Source organism: Anomaloglossus baeobatrachus, chromosome 2 (genome assembly GCF_048569485.1).
Source record: "Anomaloglossus baeobatrachus isolate aAnoBae1 chromosome 2, aAnoBae1.hap1, whole genome shotgun sequence".
Lineage (NCBI taxonomy): Eukaryota > Metazoa > Chordata > Amphibia > Anura > Aromobatidae > Anomaloglossus > Anomaloglossus baeobatrachus.
In genome coordinates, this window is record NC_134354.1 from 417,765,187 (window position 1) to 417,776,535 (window position 11,349).

Genomic DNA, 11,349 nt, shown 5'->3' on the forward strand with positions numbered 1-11,349 from the left:
TTGTATGGGGCGTTTCCTTTCACAATTGAATTCAGTCAGGTCACCTAATGAAATATGTAAGAAATGTTAAATTCACTGTCTAAGGATTTCTTCTACAGAAACCAAGATCAGGCTGAGTTCAGGTTTTGTGCAAATATTGAGGGGTAATTGGACCAAAATATCACAACAGAAACCCATTTGCTTCTTCTTGTACAACCATGTCAGTAAATATTAGCGTATCCCAATCATCTTAGATTTGGAGCAATAGAAATAGAATCATAGCAAAAAATATAAAAAAAAGGATTTTATTACTCAAATAAAAGTAACATATAAAATAGCAGAAGGTGCCTGATACATGAGGGACGCTGAGCGAGTGAGAAATGTATTGTAATGGGGTGATTCCCCGGATAAGTGACGTGTGAGACTAATACTTAGAAGTCCCAAGTTAGGTCTGAATGTCTCAATAAGGCCGAGTCCTCTGTTACATCGGATCCTGCAGAGATCTGTTGACAAAGAAAGTTCTAAAAACACTACCTTTTTGTCTGTTGTTAAATAACTGATGTCTGCCGGATCCGTTTATTAACATGAGTCTATGGAAGACGGATACGTTAATGGATTGCTTTTTAGTGATCCGTTTTCTTGCATTTGTAACAGATCCTTTTTTTTTCTTGCAGAATCCGTTTCAAATGGAAGATAAATAGCAATCCGTTAACTGATCCGTTCTCCATAGACTCCCAGATGACAAAGCTGATCCAGCAGATGACATTTTGCCATGGATCTCTGCTGTATCCGTCCTAACGGATGATTACAGGACATGTGAACGCAGCTAATATAACAACAACCCTTATGTGATGTAAGCCTATATGTAAGGATTATGTTGGCGTATTATGATGGATGACGCAGCACATGACCGCTTATACCAGTCATGCACAGATACCTATTCGCTTCCACTCGCAGACGCATTTGGCACATTATGTTGCTGAAGAGCACAATTGGCAATTAATCTGCCTGGCTTATCTAAACTACGGTTGGAAATCTGTTCAATATCTCAGTAAATTACCTGTGACTTTTCGTTGAATAATATCAATGGGGTTGAAAAATGTATAAAAAGATCAAACTGTGCTACGTTTTGAGGCGCAAAATGGCAGCCGCTCTCTTGGGACAGAGGTACTACGTGGTATTTATTCATATTTTTTATGTTTTTCGGGGTTCATTTCCAAGAAGTGGATTTTCATTTTACGGTCCATTATCCATCTAATATAACAGCAGAAGATAGGTAAGGGTCGCTTGCACGGAGCCGGCATCTGGAAGCTGCGGACACTGGTAACTAAGGTAAACATTGGGTATGGTTACTCGATGTTTACCTTAGTTACCAGCACACACCGCTTCGCTTAGCGTGTGCAGGGAGCAGGAGCCGGCACTGGCAGCGTGAGAGCTGCGGAGGCTGGTAACAAAGGTAATTATCGGGTAACCACCTTGGTTACCCGATGTTTACCTTGGTTACAGCTTACCGCAGGCTGTCAGACGCCGGCTCCTGCTCCCTGCACATTCAGGATTGTTGCTCTCGATTGCTAAGCGATGTGTGCTTATCAGCGGGAGAGCAGCAATAAAAAAACGAACCAGGGCTGTGTGTAACGAGCAGCGATTTCACAGCAGGGGCCAGATCGCTGCTCAGTGTCACACGCAGCGAGATCGCTAATGAGGTCACTGCTGCGTCACAAAAACCGTGACTCAGCAGCGATCTCAGTAGCGATCTCGCTGTTTCTGAAGTACCCCTAAGGTCATCTTATTGATACATGACGATCAGATTGTTTAGGAATGAATCACCTTTCACTTGTAAGTGATCACATTTCCTGATCTACCAGATTACAGAGTGTGCGATGGCTCCGCACCAGTCTGTGCTTCTCTCATCACCACACTATTGATCTATGGAGACATCACACATACAATACACCCATCAGTGACTGTCACCAGTGCTGCATGTGGAGGCTGTAAATAACCATCTTGTGTTGTGTAAATTGCAGAATGTGTGACTGGATGATCAGGATACGCTTGTGGTGACAGAAGATTAGAAGATCCTGTCTATACAATAAATGTACATTTTATGTCTTTTCTGTATTTCCTAATGTAGTGTAATAATTATGATGTAAATTGTTATACTGGGTTCAGTCAGATCAGAAAGTGCAGATAGATTGCAGGAGGGCTTGCATTGTGTGTGTGTAAAGCCGTATCAGCCTTTTCTATACATTTGGCTTCTTCCAGGCTTAGTCCAGTCTAAATTAACCCCATGTAGGTCACTCCGTTCCCGCTCATTTTCTGTAAGAACAAAGCAGATCTGGCTTTCTGCTGTATACACAGGTTTCCCAGCACTGTATATATTGGAGGAGAGCGCTCGCACCAATGCTGTGTAATGGGGCTGTGATGGTTTGCTCTTTCTCCGCGGTCACCCTGCAGGATTAGCGCAGGACGAGGAGCCGCCATCTTGCCCTGTAAATGAACCTTTGTCATTCCCAAACCACAGGGCAGGGAATCGGCCTTCTCTGTGTGGATTCTCATGTGGCCCCTTTGTTCCCACCTCCTATTTGCTGTTACAGTCAGATTTGCTCCACATTTTTGCACATTTCATCCTTTATATTCCTATAAAGCCGCAAGTAGTGTTCACATTGTGCGGCAGCTCCGGAGCTCGCACCCACGCATCATCACTAGTGGTTTCTCCCTTTTTATTAATACAATATGTTTATGGTTGGGAATCACCGTTGTCCTGGGTTACAGCTCGGCTGTGCTGCTGCCGCAGAGCATGCTGGGACAGGAGCTGCCCCTCCCCCGTGCACTCATCAGCTGTCCGGGCAGCACGTATCTCTGCAGCTGCACTGTAAATAACCGCGGTCTTTGATCTCCATGACAACCAGCATGACGCTTTCTCCCTATTGGCTGAGGGGCGGGGCTTTGTGTAATGTAAATAGTCCGGCCTTCCGCACATCTGCTTTCACCTCATCACTGAGCGCCCGTTACCTAGGTGACCAGAGCCGGAGCAGACGCCGGAGAGATGCAGCTCTGTAACTTCCATAACCTCCGCTTCCAGGAGCTTTTCACCCAGTACACGGCGGAGCCCCGGGACTCCGAGAACCGGCGCCGCTACGAGCAGGAGATCCGGGAGATGGAGCGGCAGAGGGGCTATGACGTGCGGCTCATCCTCACGAAGCCCTGGCACGTCCTGCGGACCATCGTGAACGGCCGCCACAAAGCTTACGTGAACATGTGCAGCAGCCGTGCGCTCAAGAAGCCGTACCGGCCTACCGCCGCCGACAGGGCCCGCCAGATGTACCGGCAGTGGAGCCTGCACTACGTCACCAACCCTGCCCGGCAGGAGCTGGACCGGGACCGCTGCCGGGTGCTCATCTACGACGTGGCCTTCCACCCGGACACCCTGCACCGGGCTTCCCGGAGCCTGTCCTTCCGCTCCCACGTGGATCTGACCGCGCTGCACTCCGTGGCCCAGCAATACCACGTGCACGTGGACACCAGGAACGTCCAGATCATGAGGTGCAAGTATATGGGGAGACGACAGCCGACCTTCTACCGCACACTGCTGCCACTACCGCTCCCCAAACCGCAGGGTGTGACCGGCTCCCTGCAGAAGAGCAAGACCACCCTGCCTCCCGGAGAAGCCGGTGACAGCAGAGCCTCTCCCCTGGAGACCACCCTGCCTCCCGGAGAAGCCAGTGACAGCAGAGCCTCTCCCCTGGAGACCACCCTGCCTCCCGGGGAAGCCAGTGACAGCAGAGCCTCTCCCCTGGAGACCACCCTGCCTCCCGGGGAAGCCAGTGACAGCAGAGCCTCTCCCCTGGAGACCACCCTGTCACCTGAAGAAGCCAGTGACAGCAGAGCCTCTCCCCTGGAGACCACCCTGCCTCCCGGAGAAGCCAGTGACAGCAGAGCCTCTGCCCTGGAGACCACCCTGCCTCCCGGAGAAGCCAGTGACAGCAGAGCCTCTGCCCTGGAGACCACCCTGTCACCTGAGGAAGCCAGTGACAGCAGAGCCTCTCCCCTGGAGACCACCGTCCCCCACTACACCATCCGCCATCGCTCATTTTTCAGCCTGCAGGACTACCGAAATCCCCGGGACTCTGCCCCCAGCCCGGTGCCCCAGGAGCTGGTGATCACTGTATACCTGCCCCTACTGAAAGAGGAGAGCGCCATTGTCCTACAAATCCACCCCAAGGATCTGAGCCTGGAATCCTACAATCCGGCCTACAAGCTGCAGCTGGATCTGCCCTACCTGGTGGAGGACGGTCGGCATATGTACGATTACGACACCACCAAGAAGCAGCTGTTCATCACCCTGCCCGTGGTCCAGCAGGACCTGCCCAGCCTGATGCCCACTCCTCCGCCAGCCAAAGAGGGCTCTCCTAAGCCCAATAGGACCACCAGGGATGCCGAGAAGACCCCTCCAAACTCCATATTCACTTGCTCCCAGGATGCCACCACAGTGACTCTCTTCATCCACATGAAGGACATTGACCAGCACAGCGTCACCTCGGAGGTCAGCAGCCACCAGTGTGAAGTCCGCTTTTGTGTGAAGACATCGAATGCTCCTTGCGTCTTATTTGTGGCCTTCCAGCCACAGTACAGCCTGAACACCGATGAGATCGATGTCAACGTGTCCGCCAACAACATGGTCCTCAAGCTGACGAAGTCCACTGCCAACTTCAGGCCATGGAAGAGCCTCTACTTTGGCGTGAACAGCAACACTCTGCAGGTGAGTTATGTTATACCTGTATTCACACATGTATGCGGTGTCCGTGTGCTGCCTGATTATTGTTCAACACGTGAACCCATTGAGTAGAGCAGATGTATCAGTTATACACTATCCACGATAGGACAATGGGTCCATGTGTCGTCTGATAAACAGCGGTCAACACAGGCTAAGGCCGCGTTCACACATCCAGGTCACGGTGCCGCTGGTCTCCTGGTTCAGACTCTATAGCCTTATGAGAGGCTGTGGAATACTCTTATCCATTTTACTTTCACCCTCGGTAAAAAGGGAAAGAAACAAAACAGAGAAAACCGATTCCTAATAAGTAGATTTATGTTGTGAAAACCCTGAGACGTCGGAGAATTCTCTTTTTCTTTCACCACATCTGTTCTTTTCTCTTTGTTTCTTTGCCATTTTCCATTACATCGAGGGTCTTCTCCATTAGTATAGCCTGTATTCTTTCCCATTTTCCATTACACCGAGGGTCTTCTCCATTAGTATAGCCCGTATTCTTTGCCATTTTCCATTACACCGAGGGTCTTCTCCATTAGTATAGCCCGTATTCTTTCCCATTTTCCATTACACCGAGGGTCTTCTCCATTAGTATAGCCCGTATTCTTTCCCATTTTCCATTACACCGAGGGTCTTCTCCATTAGTATAGCCTGTATTCTTTGCCATTTTGCTTTACACCGAGGGTCTTCTCCATTAGTATAGCCCGTGCACATATACCACATTGTGATTATTTCTGCTATTCTCATTACCTACAGTTTGCTGATATATTTTTATACCTGTGTTTCTGATTCGCCCTCTCTTCTCATGTAATGTACACACTTTACACAACACCTTAGTGTACTCTGATGGGAATGGCTCACATTGGGTGTACAGATCCTGGGGCTTGCTGCCAGTTATCCCTGTCTTTCTATGGCAGTGCTCACTTGGATTTACATCATTTTCTCTGTATAACCTTCTTGTGTTTAAACTGTATAATTCTATTCACGGTCTATATTTGTAGTTCCCTAATCTTTAGAATGATAGTTGGCATCCTGTGGTGCTCCAGGGCATGCTGGGAGTTGTAGTGTAACCTGCTGAAGTGGTACAGATTGCTGACCGTGATCTAGAGCCGTGTTCCCTATCTCCAGTCCTCAGGAGCCCCCATGAGTTCATTTTCAGGGTTTCCTAGTATTGCACAGGTGACAATTCAATATGGACTCATGGGGGGCGCCTGAGGACTGCAGATGGGGATCACTGGTGTAGCTGTGGGCAGCCAAGGGGAATATGCAGCATTACATGGTGGTGACTCAGTGCTGCCATCTGTTGGCCTGTGTAATAACTGCAAGCTGGACCACAATGGCAGCTACTGTGGGAGCGTGTTCTCGGGCTTTGGCCGTCCTGCAGTACATGCCATTACATTGTGTATTATATTCTTTACCATGGAAAAAAAATGTCAAACTACACAGCGGGGGATGGGTGGCCATCTGTACCGAGAAGGGGGTGACAAACTAAGGTTTGCATAAAAGGCATCTCCCCATTTTTACACTGACAGGGCTGGTGTTGGCAGTTATAACATCCCTATCCCTGAAAGGGTTAATGGCTATGTTCACAATTGTATCTGAGATGTTACCTGACTTTTTTTTTTCTTTTCTAGGAGAGAAGCTTTAGTAATGAAAAGAATATGGCTGCTAATAGGTTACCCCCTTCTACTATGCCATGGTCCACCCAGATAAATGTCCTGGAAATGACTGACAGAAGGACCCACATCCGGCTGAAGGTAAGCACCGACCCAAAGCTCTGTTATTTCAGCACGGGACGACTGTTCCCACCAAGCACAGGTGCTCGTGCATCATGGCGGCTAATCATTACCTCCGCCTTCCCACCGGCTGGTTTTCTATCTCCTCCCTTCTCTGCTCTATGAAGCCAGAGCTGTCAATCACACAAGAGGGGAAAACCAGCAAGTGGGAAGGTGGATTTAGATGATTAGCCGCCATGATGCACGAGCGCATATGATTGGTGGGAACAATCATCCTGTGCTGATAGACTCCCTTTGGTCTGAAGGATGGAAACATTTAAATCCCTATCTGTTCATTGCCCCCAGCTAAACTAATTTCTAATGTGGCTATATTAAATGTGTCCTATTTGTTTAATTTCCACCCCCCAGTGTCTAATGCTTTGTTTGAGAGTCCCAGTGCATGCTGGGATACTGAAATGAGGCATCATCAGAGCTGGGGGCAGAGGCTGCGGTCACTGTCAGTGTCTGCCTCCTCCCTGGAATGAAGCGTCATCAGTGCCACTAACTCCAGAGGCTGCTGTGCCCCTCTCCGCTCACTGTATCAGATCAGTAGATCCGGGAACACACTGTCAGGGCGCAGAAGAAAGTACCCAGTGACATGTAGAGACCCCCCAAGAAGTGACATCACTGCGGTGGTCTCTGCACGCTGCTGTGTACTCTGAGCGCTCTGACAGTAGGAGATTTGTAATACAGCCATATTACAAATTAGCTTAGACTGGGGCAATACATAGATAGGGATGTAGATGGACATTTCTTCAGTCTTTGGGCCGCCTCTTTGATGCCTCTAGGTCCAGACAGTGTAGTGAGTTAGTCCCATCTCCTCCCAGTTTACACCCTATACGAGTGACATGAGGTTCTGCAGCACCTGTGTAATGAAGCTGCAGGATTGTCTCACCTAATGTGCCATATCTTGTAACTCATGTAGTCCAGCAGTCTCCATGTACAGAGGGTCACCGGTCACACAATATTGCTGACCTGTCCTCAGGATGGATCAGTATCAGACCGGTGGTGATCCAGCGCTCGGCTGTGACCCGGTCCTGTGGTGGCCGGATGTAGTCACTGAGCGGAGCTGTGATCTGGAGAACGGCTTCCTCTTCACTCTGAGCTGATGCCGTATTATCAGACCAATCTGATATTAATGCTCTATCCTAAGGACAATTCCTGAGTATCATGTGACCGCTGAACCCCTTTAATGACTGCGCTTTTTGGTGTCAGGTACTTTTTTTATTTACCTGCTGGAACCAGCACCAGTCATAAGTAGAGGGGTCACACACATTTCCACTTGTGTCACTGCCGCTCCTGTGGACAGTAAATGGGTCACTGACCCTCCGTGCACATAGGGGACCTGGCACCCCCAGACCTGTACAATTGATTGGACCCCACTGACCTCATGATCACCTGTCCTGTGGATAGAGGATATACATTAGTTCTACACAATTTTCTAATAAATGGGACAGACCGATGTGACCACACTGTAATCTTCTGGTCTGTAGCGCCAGGTGTCACCACGTATGGCCTCCTTTTCCCCTGAATTGTGCTCTTTATACCGTGGTTTTTGTTTTTCCTTCATGTCTTGCTCATGTTGTAAAGAGGCTGCCGCACAAACCCTTCCCAATCCCTCCTGTCAGCCGGGCCGCCCTGCAGTGACAGGCGAGGAGGCCGCACAAACCCTTCCCAATCCCTCCTGTCAGCCGGGCCGCCCTGCAGTGACAGGCGAGGAGGCCGCACAAACCCTTCCCAATCCCTCCTGTCAGCCGGGCCGCCCTGCAGTGACAGGCGAGGAGGCCGCACAAACCCTTCCCAATCCCTCCTGTCAGCCGGGCTGCCCTGCAGTGACAGGCGAGGAGGCCGCACAAACCCTTCCAAATCCCTCCTGTCAGCCGGGCCGCTCTGCAGTGACAGGCGAGGAGGCCGCACAAACCCTTCCCAATCCCTCCTGTCAGCCGGGCCGCCCTGCAGTGACAGGCGAGGAGGCCGCACAAACCCTTCCCAATCCCTCCTGTCAGCCGGGCCGCCCTGCAGTGACAGGCGAGGAGGCCGCACACGCACTGCTTCTCACTGCTCCACCGTATGCACCGCTCCCATAGCCTGTGCAGCCCCCTCTCCTGCCACTGCTGGCCGGGGGACCCTCCCTCTGGAGCCTCTTTATTTTATTTTTGTTTTGTTGAAAAAAAAAAAAAAATTTTGTAAATGAAAACAAAATTGCAAATAGCCCTTTTTTATCCTATAGTCCAGAGCTCATTATAAGGTTCACGGACGACCATTGGCGCCCTCCAGTTGTTACCGGCCCCCGAAGTGTTCTAGGTAAGTAGCATCTTGTGACGAGTTTGTACTGTGAATCGGCAAATGCACTCAGTGGATTTGTTTCGTTCACCCACGTGGATGGGTTCTTGCAGCCTCCCCATGGAGATGTGCAGTTCCCATCACCCAGACATATGCCGCATGTGAACATGCCCCTACACCGTGCGGCGTGTAGTCTCTCTTGTTTGTATTGGCTAAGCTGTTAGTGATGCGCTGGTCTGCAGCCTTGCTGTCGGTTTCCAATTGACTTATCTGTTATTGTATCTGAAAAGTACATGATTTCTCCAGAATTGTTTGTGTATTAATTGATTTTCCATCCTTCCCTTCATTGTAAGATTGGGATGTTCTTGGTGAATATTTCATCACTTCTCTGTGTTACTTACAGATATATGTGGAAGAAGAGCACTTGCTGACCGAAGAAGAGCAGCATTGGGGTCTGAGCGGGCTTCTGAGTCTGAGGAGCAGTCATTCTGATAGCACAAGCCAATCCGATACCAGCGAGACCTCCGAGGAAAGCCGGCAAAGTCCACACCTGCCGATGGGCTGTCCGACATCACCCCCTGCACAGCCCTCTGCCCAGCGAACGCACACAGACCACCCCGCTGAGGAAGATGAGGGTCTCTGCACACACCGGCCCCCGAACTTGATGAAGATGATTTGCCGGATGGTGCAGAGCTTCTCCAAATCCTACACCCAACACTTCCATACAGACCGTGTCCTCTACGATGTCGCCTGCTCCGACAGCTCTGCCCTCTTCTTCTCCGATCACAGAACACTATGTGCCTTTGTTTGACCTGGACTGATTATTCCTTGTAGATAGAATTGAATACTGCCACCTAACTATCACTCTTTACTGTAGAGTTGGGGTTTTTTTTTTTGTTTTTTTTTTCCCTTTTATCCGTTGTCTCATCAAATCTGCCAGACAGGTTCCAGACCTAGATTGGTTTACTAGGATCTTGTGATACGTGAGATCTTGATTTTTTTTTTTTTAACAACATTTTATTATTTTTTTAACCTCTAGACAGAAGGGGCTCGGCCGTACTTTCTGATCCGTGTTACCATTGCAATACCCGACCTGCACTGACAGCCTGGTAGCCATATATTATGTGACGCTGTTAGTTCAGGTTAGGAGACCACAAGCGTGATACAGAACAGAAAATATGGTTGTGTGAATACGTCCGTACCCAGGAGAGTCCGTATCATGGCCGCACTATTATGGGCTGCGTTAAGCAAAATTGAATCAGTGCTGAGGCATCACCTTCATTTGGGGGAGGGGGTTACACTGGGATCCTTTTGGGTATGGTCTTTTATGTTAGGATTATGTATTTTTATTTTTTTTTTACCTTGGGCAATGCTGATGTGTTATGCCCGGAGCAGGGAAAACATGGTGCAGGGATTCTGTCCGGTGTCACTGACATCCGTCCCTCCCTGTGCGCTGCACTCGGCCGAGCATGGTCCTCTTTGCACTGAGTCTTCCGAACATGTTCACTTTAGTAGTTGTATTCCCCTGTGAATAATCTGTGACTTCTTATCTTCTAAGTTTGCCTTGTGTAGTTCCTCTGTTCACCCTCCTGGGAAATCTATGACCAGTCCCCATCTTGTCTATAGAGTCTATTCTATGGGCTTTGGGGTACATCCAAAAAACAATTTTATTTATTTTTATTTATTTTTTAACACCCAGCAGCATAATTTCCTAGAGGAGTAACAGAGGAATGTCACAATGTAGGGTTAACAAAAAAAATGTATTTTTTGGAGAATATAAGTATTTAATAGAATGGACAATGTCTTCTGTGAAGCTGTTGTACAATATTAGAAAAACATGGCTGCTGTATACTGAAAATAGCGCCACCCCTGGTTGTGAGCGGTATCTGAGCTCTTTCCTATTCACATCAGTGGTGCTGAGCTGCGATTCCACACACAACCTGTGTGGGGGGGGGGGGGGGGGCGCTGTTTTGTGGCAAACGTTCTTCTAATGGTGAGCAACCCCTTGAAAGACGCCTCAACCTTCTTATGTGTTTTGCTTCTCGTAGAAGATGGTTGTGCCTTAATTATAAGTAATTATTGTGTGCCAAAGATTTCCTGAGACTGCGAGCTCGCTTTATTTGTATTTTTTTATTTTATTTTGGTCCTCGTTTCCGCTTTTTATTTCTTTGCCAAAACTGTGACCAGATCTCTGGGAAACGAGTAGAAATTTGCTGCTGGAATCTGGGAACTGAACGTTCAGCGGCTCCAGGGGCCAAAATCCGAGTGTTTATAAAGTGTGATAAGAAATGATTGTGTTGTTTGTGTTGTGTGCAAATAAAATTTACAAAAAAAATCTTCTGTTTGATGGTTTTTTGTTTTTTTTTCTTTCTTTTTTTGGGCCATATGTAGAAAAGCCTTTAGGTATTGCCTCGCTGCATTACATCTACCTCTGGTCCTGCCTCCTAAACATGCCCTACAAAACTACAACTCCCAGCATGCCTCTGCTTGATCAGTCACGCTATGCTTGGAGTTGCAGTTTTGCGGCAGCCACGAGTTGGCTAA

General features: G+C 48.7%; 1 protein-coding gene and 1 long non-coding RNA gene across 2 annotated transcripts in view; both read left to right on the forward strand.

Annotated features, from left to right (window-relative positions):
* LOC142291544 (uncharacterized) overlaps window positions 1-1,101 on the forward strand; it is a 29,281-nt gene extending 28,180 nt beyond the window's left edge. Inside the window, exon 3 of the long non-coding RNA XR_012750503.1 lies at window positions 654-1,101. This is a non-coding gene — a long non-coding RNA (uncharacterized LOC142291544). The remainder of the gene's footprint in view (window positions 1-653) is intronic.
* Window positions 1,102-2,786: 1,685 nt separating this feature from the next.
* On the forward strand, window positions 2,787-11,114 carry LOC142291542 (protein kintoun-like). The gene is given in 5 exon segments (XM_075336142.1): window positions 2,787-4,738; window positions 6,382-6,504; window positions 9,209-9,448; window positions 9,451-9,522; window positions 9,524-11,114. Coding segments are annotated over 5 exon segments (2,241 nt in total). The 5' UTR covers window positions 2,787-3,025; the 3' UTR covers window positions 9,617-11,114.
* The last annotated feature ends 235 nt before the right edge of the window (window positions 11,115-11,349 follow it).